The sequence below is a fragment of the Peromyscus eremicus genome, chromosome 5 (genome assembly GCF_949786415.1).
Source record: "Peromyscus eremicus chromosome 5, PerEre_H2_v1, whole genome shotgun sequence".
Taxonomy (NCBI): Eukaryota; Metazoa; Chordata; class Mammalia; order Rodentia; family Cricetidae; genus Peromyscus; species Peromyscus eremicus.
The window spans coordinates 81458909-81474911 of NC_081420.1; the positions used below are offsets into that span (position 1 = coordinate 81458909).

At 48.8% G+C, this 16003-nt stretch overlaps 2 protein-coding genes across 2 annotated transcripts in view; one reads left to right on the forward strand and one right to left on the reverse strand.

Moving 5' to 3' along the window:
- The window catches only part of Tarbp1 (TAR (HIV-1) RNA binding protein 1), a 52276-nt gene extending 43167 nt beyond the window's left edge, over positions 1–9109 (forward strand). The window contains exons 24-30 of the mRNA XM_059263795.1: positions 1071–1267; positions 4289–4370; positions 6123–6294; positions 7352–7543; positions 7704–7828; positions 8170–8306; positions 8632–9109. Of these exons, the coding sequence (XP_059119778.1) occupies positions 1071–1267; positions 4289–4370; positions 6123–6294; positions 7352–7543; positions 7704–7828; positions 8170–8306; positions 8632–8800 (1074 nt within the window). The 3' untranslated portion in view covers positions 8801–9109. The remainder of the gene's footprint in view (positions 1–1070; positions 1268–4288; positions 4371–6122; positions 6295–7351; positions 7544–7703; positions 7829–8169; positions 8307–8631) is intronic.
- Positions 9110–11675: 2566 nt separating this feature from the next.
- Positions 11676–14882, reverse strand: LOC131910591 (cytochrome c oxidase assembly factor 6 homolog). Its single transcript, XM_059262477.1, has 3 exons — positions 14798–14882; positions 14443–14588; positions 11676–12024 (listed from the first exon to the last, which is right to left on the reverse strand). Exons 2-3 carry the CDS (start codon positions 14584–14586, stop codon positions 11929–11931), a joined length of 240 nt encoding a protein of 79 aa, XP_059118460.1. The 5' UTR covers positions 14587–14588; positions 14798–14882; the 3' UTR covers positions 11676–11928.
- Positions 14883–16003: the final 1121 nt, after the last annotated feature.

Below are 16003 nucleotides of genomic sequence, written 5' to 3' on the forward strand. Positions count from 1 at the left end.
ACCATTTTCCTTGAGACAGTTATCAGTGCTGCTGAGCTCATTTGCATGGGAGGAAGCTGCAGCCCCATGGCCAGGCCAGTGAAAGGCTTGCCAGAGCTGGTCACAGCTGCCCCGTCAGTCCTCCATGCCCACCCTGTGGGTCCTCCATGTCCACCCTGTGGGTCCTCCATGTCCACTCCATCAGTCCTCCATGTCCATCCTGTGGGTCCTCCATGTCCACACTGTGGGTCCTCCATGTCCACCTGCCAGTCCTCCATGTCCACCCTGTGGGTCCTCCATGTCCACTCCATCGGTCCTCCATGTCCATCCTGTGGGTCCTCCATGTCCACCCTGTGGGTCCTCCATGTCCACCTGCCAGTCCTCCATGTCCACTCTGTGGGTCCTCCTGTCCACTCCGTCGGTCCTCCATGTCCACCCTGTGGGTCCTCCATGACCACTCTGTGGGTCCTCCATGTCTACTCCGTGGGTCCTCCATGTCCACACTGTCGGTCCTCCATGTCCACCCTGTCGGTCCTCCATGTCCACCCTGTCGGTCCTCCATGTCCACTCTGTGAGTCCTCCATGTCCACTTTGCCGGTCCTCCATGTCCACCCTGTCGGTCCTCCATGTCCATGTCCACTCCACCGGTCCTCCATGTCCACTCTGTGGGTCCTCCATGTCCACCCTGCCAGTTCTCCATGTCCACTCTCGGTCCTCCATGTCCACTCCGCTGGTCCTCCATGTCCACTCTGTCGGTCCTCCATGTCCACTCTGTCGGTCCTCCATGTCCACTCTGTTGGTCCTCGATGTCCACTCCATTGCTCCTCCATGTCCACTCTGTCGGTCCTCCATGTCCATTCCACCGGTCCTCCATGTCCACCCTGTCGGTCCTCCATGTCCACTCCATTGCTCCTCCATGTCCACTCTGTCAGTCCTCCATGTCCATTCCACGGGTCCTCCATGTCCACCCTGTCGGTCCTCCATGTCCACTCCATCGCTCCTCCATGTCCACCCTGTCGGTCCTCTATGCCTTACAGTCTTGCTCAAGCTGCCATGTCCCCGCCTCAAGCAATGTCTCCCTGTTCTTCCAGAAGCTGGTTCTGAAGCAGGCCCTCACTACTGCCCTGCAGTGGTGTCTGAGCCACAACTTCAGCGTCCGCCTCTATGCTCTGGTAGCCCTCAAGAAGGCCTGGCATCTCTGTAAAGCACTGCAATTCGAAGAGTGTGACGCCTGGACCACAGTCATCGAGTGCAGTCTCAGCCAGGCAGAAAGCATGCATGGCGCAGGGTGAGGACACCTCGTGGCTCTCTTCTTCCCAGCAGAGCCTGGAGGAGCGAGGAGTAGCCTTGTTGCCCTCTTCTGTACCAGTGTCGCACAGAGGGCTTGGGTCAGCCCCGTGCAGCAGATGGTGCTAAACCCTACAGATTGATGATGAGTCCAGATTGGGGTTCTATACTTTTCCCTCATCCTTTATTTGAGCCTGTGAACTCTCAGCTCTGCTCCTAGCACAGAAGACAGCATGGAGGCACCTGGACCGACCCCAGAGCTGCCCTCTCACCCCTCTGCCACCTACGTCCATCCGAGCACTGCTTTCTGTGGTGAGATCATGGCTGGGTATTCGGCACCGAGGTGTTTTCTCTGCCTGTTGATCCTAAAATCCCCTGTTCCCAAAAGCAGTTGGCTCAGATCCCATATATTTATTATTATTATTATTATTATTATTATTATTATTATTATTCAAGAAAACATCCTTTTATGGTGCCACTTATCTTTAACTCCTGGTCCCAAATAGGGACATAGCCAATGAAATTCGGGCGTCCTGAGCTTTATACTTTCTCTATTCTTTAATTGCATATCCTCCTTTGAATCCTCTGTGGCAGGCACACACCCTGGCAGGTGGACAAAGGTCCTGTCTTATGTGGCTCAGTCAGACTGCGGACAGGATAGAGGGCTGTCAAGCAGTCACATCAGTGCACAGGCTTCTCAGTAGGTGACAGGAATATCCAGGGCACCATGGCAAAGGCAGACTCTCTACCCGTGGCTTAGGGAAGTCCTTTACCCAGCATGATCCAGAGGAAGAGCAGGAGTTGGTGAGTGAGGAGAAGAGGCTTCTGGGCAGGAGGAGCAGCAGTGGGGACTGGAGACTGGAGGCAGGTGGGACCCTGGAGGAAGCCAGTCTGAGAGACCTGGGACAAGGATCTCGGTACTCGAGAACTGAAGAGTTGGGTGGAGGCAGGATGAAGGCGACCAGTTCTTACGGGCGTTGCCTTTGTGTGGGAAGCAGGTCCGAGGCAGCCAGCGTAGTGAGAGGGGAGCTGCTTACCCAGATCTGAGGCTGGTGAGGGGATAGGCCGACAGGTGAGAGGCCAGAGTCTGAGAGGAGCAGGCTCAGTGTAGTGACAGAGCTGGGAGACTGCACCGGCAGTGTGGGCAGGGATGGCGCCTACATTGCAGCACGTTTGGCATGCCACCGGCAGTGAGGGCAGGGATGGAGCCTACATTGCAGCACGTTTGGCATGCAGGTGGCAAGCACGTTACGTTGATGCAGTAGGTTTTTGGAGTCCACTGTTTTCTGTTTTGAGATGTTTGCAATGTTTAAAGTACTACATGCCATTCATTTTTTTAAAAACACAGACAATGAGGAAGGTGAAGACCAGGAACTTCTGCAGAAAATCCTTTAAACAGTAGAGTATAGGAAGCCTCATAGCCTGAGAGTTCTGCAGTTTGGGCCTGATGGTCCCAATTATGAACTGCTTGTCCTGTCCCGTGATTTTTACCTTTCCACCCTGGTGGCTGGATTGGGAGTTCACCCTTGCTCACAGTAGGAGCATTTGGGTTTTGAGGATGTGCCTTCAGAGTGAAAACCACGGCTCATGTAAGATTTGCTCTCTAGGAGAAAAAGGTCCACCACCAGGCAGAGACACAGGGATCCTAACCCCAGAGGTTCCAAGTGCTGGCAGGGGATGGTGACTTTGTTCTGTACTGTGTGATTGAGTGTGGGGCCAGCCTGGGCTACACAGTGGGACTGTGTTCTCCACAGTCTTCATGCTCTACTGGACAGTGTCTGTGTTTGACACTCAGGGACCTGGGTTTTATTCCTTTAGTTGGTTTTGTATGATTTTGAAAGCGTTAACTTCGTTTCTCTGCTCATCTTTGTGTTCCATTTAGAAATAAAAACCCTGAGAGCTAGCTGAGTAGTAGAGTATGTTCTGGAGGACATGAGGCCTGGGTTCAAGCCCCAATTCTACAAAAACAGCAAGGCAAAGCTTTGTTGTTTTGTTATTTGTATTTTTGATAGAGTCTTGGCTTTGTAGCTCAGGCTGGCTTTATTCTCCTGGCAGTCTTTTGAGTGTTGGAATTGCAAATGAGGACCACAAAGCCTAGCTTAAAAGAAGAAGAAAGCTAGGTGTGCCTGGCTACACATACCTATAATCCCAGCACATAGGTAGAGATGTAGAATCAAAAGTTTAGGATTGTCCTCAGATACATGAGTTCAAGGCTACCCTCGTGAACCTGAGACTGTCTCAAAAACCAAAGCAAAAATGAGAACCTTTCTAAATTCCAGCTTAAAAAGCACACTGAGTAGTGGCACACTCCTTTAATCTCAGCCCTTGGGAAGCAGAGGCAGGTAGGTTTCTGTGAGTTCGAGGCCATCCTGGTCTACATAGAGAGTTCCAGGACAGCCAGGGCTACATAGAGAAACCATGTCTTTAAAAAAAAAAGCACACTGTGTGCTGGGGACAGAGCACAGAGGTAGTGTCTTCACCTAGCATGCATGAGGCCCCAGGGCTTAATCCCCAGTAACCCTGTTAGTGACTTTTCTGTTGCTGTGATAATCACCATGACCAAAGGCAACTTATGGAAGGAAGGAAGAGTTTGTCTTGGCTTACAGTTGCAGAGGGATAAGTGTTCATCATGCTGAGGAGACATGACAGCCAGCAACAGGCGTGGCGGCAGGAATCTGAGAGATCACATCAGCAAACAGACCGGAAGGAGGGCGAGGTTGTGAGCTCTCAAAGCCCGCCCCCAGTGACATACTTCCTCCGGCAAGGCCACACCTCCTAAACCTCTCCAAACAGCGCCACCAACCCGGGACCAAGTGTTCAAATACATGAGCCTGTGGGGGACATTTCTTATTCAAACCACAACCTCAGAGACAGACAGACAGACAGAACTAGAACACACACCTGATGTTGAAGACTGGGAGTATGACCTTGGGATGGATTTCTTAAAGATACTTTACTGACTTGCCCTCACCAGAACCGTTTACTTCTGAGTCCTGCCTCACTCCCTGTCCCTCCCCCTCAGGAATGCCAGGAAGAACTGGCAGCGCATCCAGGATCATTTCTTCTTCTCCGCGTTTCACCCGCTGAAGGACTACTGTCTGGAGGTAAGCCGGGAGTGCAGTGTGCAGACACTCTGCTGTCCACAGTCCTGACTCCTCTTTCCTGCCCCCGCTGGTGAAGGATTGTGACGGGGCTCATCTTCTGTCCCCGGGACCCTGGAAAGTTCTGCGATTTGCTTGCGGTTCACTCCTCAGCAGTGACAACTGGCTAGTCATTCTCACTTTCTATTTCTCTGGCAGTGTCTGGCTTGTAAACCTTGGAAGGGAATATTTAACTCTAAACAGAAATCAGAGCAGATTTCTAAAAGGAAGTGAGTGAGAGAACATTTGCGCAGGTGAGACTTTCTTGTACTGAAGTCCGTGATCAATGCAAGAACAAAAAGATCTCTTGTTAATAGCAATTAATCCTTTTAGATTCTGGGTAATGAAAGTATGTGGCCAGTGGTTCTTCACTTTGCTGATAGTAGCAGAGTGCTTGTGTAATTTTAAGAACTGTGAACATACTTATTACAGTTAATATAAATGACTTGAGTGTGAAAATTCTTAAAATTTGTGTAGAGTATAAGGCATTCTTAAATCTTTTCAACTCCGGCAACAATACTGTGCTACCTACCCAGCTTTGAAGTGAAACCATCTGCCTGGGTGACTTTTTCTCAGGGGACCTGTATCAGGAGCCTAGCTACTGTGCAACCAGCCCTTTCATGGTTGGCTTAAAGCTGTCCTTGAAGACATACTATGTATTGTGAGATGCGCTACACACGACATGAATGTCATTCTTGTCAAAATAAGACGTACCAGGGTTTTTCGCATATCCTACCACGCTGTCTGTGTTCGTCAGCTCCCAGAGCCCTCTGTTGACGCTTTCCTGACAGCTCTCTAGAACCCCACCCCCTTTTCCCAGGCAGCCCCCAAGCAGAGAGTCCTTTCTCCTTTCCCTCACCCCTGCCCACCTCTTTTAGAGGTTACCTGACTCCTCATCAGCAATAGCAGGCAGAGTGGTCTGTGGGCAGCAGTGAGTGAGAGCTGTGTGTGTGGACTGTGGTGCAGAGAGCTTGTGCTCTACCAGACTGTCACCCAGCCTTTGTGTTCGCAGCTGAGTGTAGGGGACCTACCTAAGAAACATTACTCTCCACCATGACATCGCTTTAAATCTGCACGAATCTGCCTAGCCTGAAGCAAACCGTATTTGCCTTAAAACTGCCCTGGACAAAGGCATGTGCATTGAGTGTCATTTCACTTTTCACTTGCCTGTTACTTGGGGTTTTCTCTCTCACATGCCTTTCCATCGTTGAGTGTTCTTCAAGAGGGAAGACCAGAAAGGTGGCCTTGTGGCCTCATAGGCCCCACCTATCCACCTTCTTACACACGAGGGAAGTGAAGCTGAGGAAGCAAGCCTTCATGGCTCATCCCGGGTCACACAGCGATCCTGAGCCAGGATCCAGGTTCTGGATGTCTGTAGTGGACCTGAGCATGGGATGGCGAGTGTCTGGTGGCCAGGAAACTGCCTGTAGGCATACATTTCTCTTCAGTGACAATGCCCTGGGAAGCATGATGTACTCTTGATAAGAGGACAGTAGTCACGTGGCGTTAGGAGGTGAGGCCCTGCCTGCTCCCGGGGGGGCCCCTAAACGAACCCCGAATGTCCTAGGGCAAACTGGAGCATGCCTAGAGGTGCTGCAGGAAGAGCCTGCAGGAGAGGGGGGCTTGGAGAAGCACCAGCAGGAAGAAAACCTGTTCTGGGTTTTTCCTTTATTTTCTAAGGAGAATAATATTTAGATTTTACGATTCTCTTTTCAGACCATATTTTACACCCTCCCACGGCTCTCGGGTATCACTGAGGAGGAGTGGATCACCCTGGATAAATTTACCAGCTTCACAGACATCCCTTCCAATGCAGGGTCCCAGTGGTACCTGGCTGGGACTGCACTTGGTGAGCTGAGTCCAGGAGACTGGTCCCAGCAGGACCGAGGTAAGGGAGCTTCATTTTACCCTGGTTCATGGGTGAGGGCTCCTGACAACAGTTCTGGAATGGGTCTTGATGATGTTGTTCCGTTGCCCCAGGTCTCTGCCTCTGCTTAGAGAAGGCAGGAGCGTCAGTGCCCGTCAGGCTTCCCTGAGGAGCCTGTGGCTCTGTGTCCAGAAAGCTCACCTTAGCAGCAGTGTGGTGGCAGCCTCCTTCTCCTGGCTCCTCCCTCAGCTTCGCCTCCCACCCCCCTTTCCCCAACTGCCCCTCCCACTGCGAGTGCTTCTCCAGAGCCAGAGTCCCTAAAGTCCCTGCTCACCATACCTGCCCCTTCTGTAAGTTTCCTCCGCTGTCTCCTGCTGGCCTCTGATTTTCTTCCCAACTCTGACGGCTCACTGGGTACAGGTACTTGTTGCCAAACCTGCATAACTGAATTTGACCCGCATGGTAGGAGACAGCTAATTCCCACACATTGTCCTTTGACTTCCGTATCACACCATGACATGCATGCCCCCGAACCTCCTAATACGTGTAATTTTTCTAATTGCAGACTCTAGCCTCACCCTGTGGTTTTAACTCTGTCTCTGGGTAGAGTTCTGGGAAGAGGTGGAATGGTTCAGTGGTGCATCTCTGCACAGATCATCTTGAATCTACTCATCCATTCCATGAGACTCCATTGCTGGCACCCAGGGTGTTAGACAGAGACGGGTCCCCGCCCTCCCACAGCTGTGTTCTTAACAGCAGATGGCTGCACACAGATATATCAGACAGTGGCAGGCAGCAAAAACCCAGGAGATCCAGCCTAGTAGAGAGAGCACCAAGGGAGGAGAGACCTTTGTGAGCACTTGATGTTGAGCAGACTGTTGGCTCCACTCTCAGTCAATCAATGCCCTCTTCTGGTCTTCATGGGCACCTCCATGCACATGCACATACATACACTCAGGCCGTCTATACACATTAACAACAACAACAAAAAGAATATTTAAAAAATCATCTAAAGATGCAAATACATAGAGAATTGACCCAGGCTAGTTTACATACAGGAACTATGATTTCTTCTCAGGTTATACCTTGGGTGAAGCAGACAGCCAATCAGAGTGGGCTGATGTCCAGAAAAAGATTATTCCATGGGGACACAAGGCTCTGGAGTCAGACCTGGAGCTTATGCTTCAGGATCGGGCCGCCAAGCTTGGGAAGTCCATCAGTAGACTGATTGTTGTGGCCTCGCTCATCGACAAGCCCACCAACTTAGGAGGTAACTCATCTTCCAGGTAGTTCACTTCAGACCTGTGTGTCAACCCTCTGTGGCTGTCTGTTCCACACACAGCCCTCTTGGCAAGCTTCAGAGGAAAGGCTGGGATGCCATGAACTCTGACCTGCTGGAGACAGTCTTAGTAACAAGGCATTCTGTGCAGGGCTGTGCCGGACCTGTGAGGTGTTCGGGGCTGCAGTACTTGTGGTTGGCAGTCTCCAGTGTGTCGGTGACAGACAGTTCCAGCACCTCAGCGTCTCCGCAGAGCAGTGGCTTCCTCTGGTAGAGGTGGGTGTAAAGTCGCTCATTAAATTCTGTAGTTGTGAAAGTGTTTTGGCATGCTGTCTTTGTGCCAGTTTCTCAGTCTGACCTTTCCGTGCTGAGTTCCAAGGGGTCTTATCTGTGACCTGCTGTAGTGTAGCAGTCCCCCCAGTGGAACATGTCACCTCTCTCTTCAGCTACCACTCAGCAGTCTGTGAAGTGGAGGGAATTCTTTCTGATGTCCTTTGATGTCCTGTTTCCCCTTGAAAGTCCTCTTGACAGGTTGGGTTTAAGTTTAATGCTCTGTCCACTCTCTGATTTCACAATGCAATGATTTCATAGTCTGCCCTTCTAAAACTGCCACTAAGGTGAGACCAGCCCAGCTGACAGATTATCTGCAGCAGAAAAAGGCAGAAGGCTACACTGTCATTGGTGTGGAGCAGACAGCGCAAAGCTCAGACCTGGCCCAGTACCGCTTCCCTGAGAAGTCGCTGCTGCTGTTGGGGTGAGTCGATTCCCTGCCTGGTCTGTGTCTGTTCTCTAGGCTATTTAAGACTTACCTAGGTTCCTGTCACGTAACTTCCTGTCAACTTGTAGCATTTATGGGACCCCTTGGTTTTCCCTTCGTTTCACCCACCTGGGATGTTGACTAGTAAACAAGAATTGGTCTGTCTTTGTAATGCCCTTCTTTACTTCCTGGAACCCAGGTTGACTTACTCTGTTTATCTGTCTCCTACAGTAACATTCAGGACTTCTGAAAAAAAATAATAGTAAAAGGTACTTCCTGTATTACAGGGAAGCTCACGCCTTGCTCCGTTTTTCTTCTGCAGAAATGAGCGGGAAGGAATCCCAGCCAACCTGATCCAGCAGCTGGATGTGTGTGTGGAGATTCCTCAGCAGGGCATCATCCGCTCACTGAATGTGCACGTGAGCGGGGCTCTGCTGATCTGGGAGTACACCAGACAACAGCTGCTCAGATGTGCGGAGTTGGCATCCTGAAGGCCGAGCCTTACCTGCCATCTCCAATGGTGCTAAAGATGGTGTCTATTTATAACCTTCCGGACTTACGAAATAGTCGGAGATGTCCTGGGATTATCTACATCTCTCTAACCTTGTACCTCAATGCCAAAACTTTTCCATGTGCCTTAAAGTATATCACTATATATTGTCCCTTTTAGCTAAATCAAATTACCTTTTAAAGTATTTTAAGCAACTATGGGAATTTTAAAAATGAATTTTTAAAATGTTCTTCCTAGAAACCAGTATGTGCTAACAGTATGGAAGAATTAAAGTTGTTACTTACGAGTACCTATGCCCTTCTGTTTTAAAACATGGCAAGATGTGAATCAGCTCTCCAATCAAGTTCTTTATCCTCAGGTCCTAGGCTTTATTTCCAAAGCTACGAATTCAGCCATCATTGTTCACATTAGGTTTAAATGAAATTTGTCCTATACAATGGTGCTTCCGATGGTGGTTAGAAATCTGTCTCAGGACTATAATCACAACCCCAGTGCTGTTAGACCACTCCTGTAAGTCCTGCTGAAACCAAGGAGGAACCCATGAGTGCTCTGTGCTTAGATGACTGCATTATTTAATGTTTTCCTTATTACCATCCGGCAAGGAACTTGTTATCCCTGGAATCCTTTGACTAATACTCAGATCTCAGAGTCCTTTGCCTATTCATTGTCTTTTGTAGTTTCTTTTGAGGTTGTGGTTTGCAACAGGGTTTAAGCATAGAAACCAAATCTCCACACACCCACTCCATTCAGATGCCCCTCTGTGATCTGAGATAACCAACGCTATCAGAGTGTGGCTTCTTTCAGGTAGCAGATCGAGGTGTGTGCTCATGTGGTTGGTATTCCATCCATTCCTGACATGGGCATTTGGATCTAGTGACTGAGTAACGCTACAGGTTTTGCTTCCAGTTCATTTGGTGAAGTGCCCAGGAGTGGGGCTTCTGGGTCATAAGGTTGGCATGTTTTACTCTGGCTTTCCTAGTTTACAGTATCACCAAGAGTGACTTGCTCTGCATCCTTGTCATCATTTGGTATCGTGAGCCTTTTAATTAAGCCCTTCTAACCAGGTATCTAGTGACATATCAGTGTGGCATTAATTTCCATTATTCTAATATTTAATGATATGGAGGCTCTTTTCAGATACCTGTCTTCCATTGCATTTTGAGAAATATCTGTAGGGTAAAAGGGCCAGCGAAAGAAACACACCCTGACTCTGAGACTAGGACTAATTCACTGGCCCTGAAACCAGAGCCAAAAGGTTAAAAGAAGAGGCCAGTGAAAGAAACACACCTTGTGGTGGCACCTCGAGTGTGGAGCTCGAGTTCAAGCCACAGTCCTAAGGCCAAAAGATCTACGGCAGCTGGGGCAGGTCTTTGGTTGCAAGGAGATAGCCACAAGAAGACAACCTAGCCATGGTGCACTGCACACTGGGAAACGGCTTCATCAGCCTGACTCCATCCTAAAATCAGAAGCCATCTTGTCACAAGGTCAAGTAATTCATTCCTGTTTTCTGTAAAACTTGGGTTTGACCATGTCTTGACCCATTTTCTGGAATTTGACATATTCCATATCCTATACCCTGACCTTCACCTTGACGAGATGAGATGTTCTGTCAGGGTCCTACATAACCAAAGTGCTTCTGCAAATCCCCCAACCCTTGCAATTTTTGAGCTATTTAAATCCCACTTTCTCCTATGTCCAGTGCTGTCCTCTCAAACCCCACTTTAGGGAGACAGCCCTGTTTGACAGAATAAAGCTTGCTTAATTCAACTGAAAAAAACAAAACAAAACAAAACAAAACAAAACAAAAAAAAACAAACCACACCTTGGCCCTCAAAGCAGAGCCAAAGAAACATACTCTGCCCTGACCAACTCGGCACAAAACCCAACCAACCCCTGAACAGGAAAACCAACCAATCTCTGAGTAGGACACCAACCCCTGAGCACGAAATCCAGCCAATCTCTGAACTTGTCCATGAACTTGTCCAAGCTCAAGGATTGAAATCGACCAATTCCCACCTTGAAAAAACTCCACCCCTAAGAAGCCCAGAGGCAGCCACCCTCCTGGATTCTTCCCTCCTAGACAATCTCTTGAATGAGGTTTGGGTGAGACCTTTCCCCAGAGTGGAGTTGAGCAGAGAGGTAAAAATTTTCCCCAGAGCAGGAGTGGAGCAGAACTGTAACACTTTTGCTGAGGAGAAACCATCCTCTAGCTGAACTAGTTACACTCTGGAGGAACTGAGCAGAGTTATTGCATTAAGGAAACCTTTCCCTGGAGCAGGGCTGTACGATGCTGCTCCGCTTAGGGGGATTGTGGTATTCCTTGGCTTCCGACTGCCAGGATCCCTTTCCATTCCAGCTGCAATGCTTGCAATATCTATTCGCATAACTTGCCCACTTTTTAAACAGCATCATTTTTCTTATTAAGAAGCATGAGTTTTTTGTTGTTTTCTTTATTCTGGATACCAGTTCTTATGCGATTTGCAAGTATTATCTCCAAGTTTGTGACTTACTGTTCACTTTGGGGGTCTATCCTTAGGTGTGTTCTTAATCATCATGAAATAGACCCAGTTTCCCTTCCCAATCTATATGTTTATTTCTTCTTTGTCTTACTGAACTAGGTAGCAACCAGTTACTGTCTGATCATTGAGGACATTTGAACAGACAACTTTTTATTATAACTCATTGATTAGTTAAGGCTTCTTCCAACCTCACTGTGTAGTTTCTGTATTAAAATGCTAATCTAATAGCCAGAAACTTCATAACAACCTATCTTAGTTTTTATTTATTTCAGTTGGAACTAGATTTGCCTACTACTCAGCTTTTATTCCAAAGGGGGTAAAGGAAGATAAACAGTGTATTTTTATAATAAGCTTTAATTTTTTCTTAAAATAGATAACTCACTAAATTAAAGCAACACACTTAATACCATTCAGTCCTTCACAGTTTGAATGATGAGATCTTCTACTTGACCCTTTTAGTAATTGTTATTCACAGAGAACAAGTGCTGATATGTAATTGTGGGTCAGACTCCTTTTGTCCTGGAACCAGCAAAGCATTTCTGTAAGTCCAGAAGAATCATTTCCACCTGTGTGAAAGTCCGGGCAGCGCCTAGGAATTTTCAGTGGACCGTGAAGGCTGGAAATCTCCTGCTTCAAATTTTTCTTTGAATTTTAAGTAGTCTCTTCTTTTGTCAAAATATTTTATCTGTTGAGATAAAAAGGCCTGACATTAAAGTAAGTTCTGCAGTTTGGCAAGCAAAGGCGCAGATTTAAATGTAACATGCTCCTTGGTCTCAGCGGTCTCGAAGCAGGATGGTGATTTGTGTTCTGGACTCCTGAGTCATGGATCTAGTGAGTGAGCTGCTCAGCTGCCTGAGGAGCCCAAGTCTGTCCCCTCATGCCTGTTAGTGTGTATGTCCTGGGAACTTAAGAAACAGTCTTATGCACACAGGAGCCCATTAGGCAGCTCTTGGTCGGGTCAGGAATCTTAAGTTTTACGGACTGCCTGGTTATAGGTTCCGTGTATCCTGTCACTTATCAGCCCTGGCATTTTTGTCGACTCTGTCATATCTAGAAACACACGCATCTGGGGAGACACATGGCTAAATATTCACAAATTATTAGAGGCTTGCCTTGATTTTCATTCACACCATCCTCTCTTCATGGGGCATTTGAAAAGTCTTTCGATCTTGATAGGTAATATTCTAGAAGTATAAATCAAATCCAAGGACATGCACATGTGCTAGCCATGACACTGCCCCCCCCCCCCCCCCAGCTTAGACCCCAGCAGCTCTGAGGACAGGGCAAAGGCAGGAGGCCTCACATCTGCACTGTGGACTAGAAAACGCTGATTTTGTTACAAGCTTTCAGTGCATGTCTTAATGGACCCCTCCGCCTGAACACTTTTCTTCTTCATTGAGAAACCCTGTTTGCTACCATAGCACACACAGACTTGCTCGGTAAAGTTCCATCAGGAAGAAATGTAACACTCCTGCCCAGAGTATCCAAGGCACCTTCAGAGGGCAGCCCTGATTGCCAACCTGGGAGTACGAGTTCATATATAGTTTGCGAACATGATGTTGTATCTTTAACCTCATGGAAAACATGACTGGGTTTACCTCAGTCCTGAGCTGGTGAGGACCTGTTTGTATACCACTACGCTCTGAGGCTGTCACAACACTGCTTCATTTGAAGCTCTATCTCTCCTGAAAATCTCCTTTGGTTTGATGGCTTCTGTCCCCCTAATGTTTTGTGACAAGGTATTTATAAATCTCGCTGTCAGCATTGAGATTTATCCCTGGCGGTCTTGAACTGACTGCACTAGAATGGGTGTTATATAAAGGATATCAGATTTAAAAGCATATGATGTCCCTCACATTTTGTGGGAAATTAATTATTGTGCATCTGTTAGGAATCAATTGCCCAAGACACAATTACACTGAGAGGTACTTTAGGCATTCCAGCCCAATATGAATTGGGGAGGGGGAGGGGAGGCACACCTTACATTGAACCTTCTACAGGACTGACTTACTGATCAGAACCTGAGTGACTATGGAGAGGTTTGAATGTTGCAGGTCCGTCTTTAGCCCTCTTAATTCCTGGCCCACCTCTGTGACTGATCCAACCCCCTGGTGACAGGTGAAACCACAACCAAAAGGCTAAGAATGTCACTGGGCAGCATCTGAGGCTCACAGCAGAGACTTTCCTGCTTTGCTGTAACAAACTGACCTGATGTTTCCACCCATGTATTTTAAAGTTGTGTTGACTCAGGACTTTCTTTGTTCTGTTGCTATGAAACTTCTGCCACATGGTATCTGGGGAAACTTCAAGCTGTGTTCCTGAGCCAGTCACTCATATTTGGCTACAAAACAGACTATCTCTTACCCTTTGAAGTGAAAGCAGTATTTTGGTGTTGACAACACCAAACTGTCCAGAACTCAGCTCCTCTTGGAGTGTTTCTCCTCCTGAAGCTGCTCTGTGAATACACCAGTCACTCAGAGCCCTGGTTCTCTTAGCCCTGTACTGTACAGCCCAAGACCTCATCTTTCTCAAGGGATTGCTGTACAGCAGGGTAAACACAGACTTAAGGACCCAAGTTCGAGTCCCCTCTCCACTACGAGGGCTGGCTCATCTTGGACAACAGTTTCTTCTCTCTGATGCACGGCTCCCTTTGCATAAAACTGAATGCAAGAGCTCCCAAGACTAAATGAAAATCCCAGCAAATAAAACCAAGTGTCTCCCTCAGTACACATTCCCATGATGCTCCACTTTCTCCCCACCCTCTCATACACACACGTGTCTTTGGACACACCTCTCAGTCTGCGCTTTATAGGAGTTGGCAGAGACTGGGACAAAATGAAGAAAGAAAACTGATATTGAAGGAGCCGTACTGCTGAATTACGACGAAGCTTGAACATAGGGGCTGTGAGAGAAAGGTGGACTTCCCCAGAAGCCATCACAGCACTGGCCCTTCTCCAGAACCTGGCAGTGCACTGTCATGTTCTCCAGTAGTAACCACTAACTGGTGATTTCCAACGCACGACCTCTTCCGTGACCTTGTCCCTCAAAACCTACCCCGAGGTGGGGTAAGTGCAGGGACGTGTCGTAGCCCCACGGGACTTACCCACTGCTGGGGGCAGCTGGCCTCGAACGAGCTCCTCAGCTGCTGGCACCGAGCCGCGTCCTCCGCGTTGTCGTCGAGACACCGCCAGTACAGGTCGCGCGCGCCCCAGCACACCTGCCTTTCCTTCATGGACGGGGCTGCCATTCCTGCAGGGATCACGCGGGGAACGACGTGACTGACATGCGATCGCACGACTAGCCTACGACCTGAGGCTGAGGCCGCTGAGGGCCCGAGACTTCCGGCCCCGCGCGGCCTACCGAGGGTCCGCCCACGTGGGAGAGCCGCGGTGCGGAGTTCGGTTCCCGTGCCGCAGAGTCGCCCAGCAAGTCCACGGACAACGCAAGGAAACTCTCACCGAGAAAGCGCCGGCCGCGGGTTGACCCTTCTGGGCTGCCGTTCACAACACGGAAGGACGGGACTTCCGGTGGTGTCCTGGCGGGTAATTTCCGGCCGGAGTGGGCGCGGCCTGTGGGCGGGAACTAGTGGCTGATTGACACCGCCCTCTGCCCGGTGGTTTGCTGCGTCCGGAGTAAAGGATGTTTGGAGAGCTGCCGCGGCCTCGGCTGGCTGAGGAGGGACCGAGAGTGGGCGGAGGTGACCGAGCTGGCCTCATGCCACCTCCCCCGAATAGGCGGAGAAGGAGGAGGCTGCTAGCCTGAGAGCTCGGACTCCCAGAGAAGAGGAAGCTAAGGTTGGCCGTGCTTGGAGGCTCCTTGTCCCTTCCTAAGGGATGAAAAGGCGTGCTTCGGATGTTTTGAGAGGAGTGTTTGATATATGAACTCGTGTCTTTAATCAGAATGTTCTAGAAGACGAGTAGAGTCTTGGATGCAGGTCAGCCTGCCAACTGGGCTCTAGTTCCGTCGAAGAGCCGCGTGCATTCCATGTGTAGCACGGACTTAGAGCAATCCAGGAGAGTCAGCGCACACCTCAGGAGCTCGTGCTGACAGCTCCACACTTGGTGCCCCTGTGAGGTCCTAACCACGTTCGCCATGTACAGGTTTTCAGGGTGACAGTGTGATTTCAAGCACCGCCAAAATACGGGACATGTACTCCAGTGGTCTAAGGACTGTAATAGGGATGAATTTACGTTATCAATGTCAGCTTATAAAAAGACATAGCGTTTTGTAAATATGATGGCTACAAAAGAGACGAAAGAGCCTTCGAGGAGTTAAGTTGAAAATGGAAATATATTTTAAAGATTTGCCAATTCTGTCTGTATGGCTGAAAGTATGGATGTGTACCACAAAAGTGCATCAAAAGCGGGGCTGAATGAAATGGGAAACAAAAGCAATGGTGTCCACAGCCAGCCTTGTGCAGAGAGCCATCTGTGCACCCCTTCTCAACGCCATGACCGAAAAATCATTGGTAGCTTGAAACTGACCGTAATGCAGCACTCACACTGTGGACAATGGCAAACCAGAACATTGCTTTCTTCAGGGCTGGAGCCAATTCACTAACTCGTAACTGTATCAAGCACGGGGAAAAAAAGGTCAAGTTGAGTTTTTTGAAAAAATAATAAAATCAACAAACATTTGGTGAGAGCTGTTAATAACAGGAATTT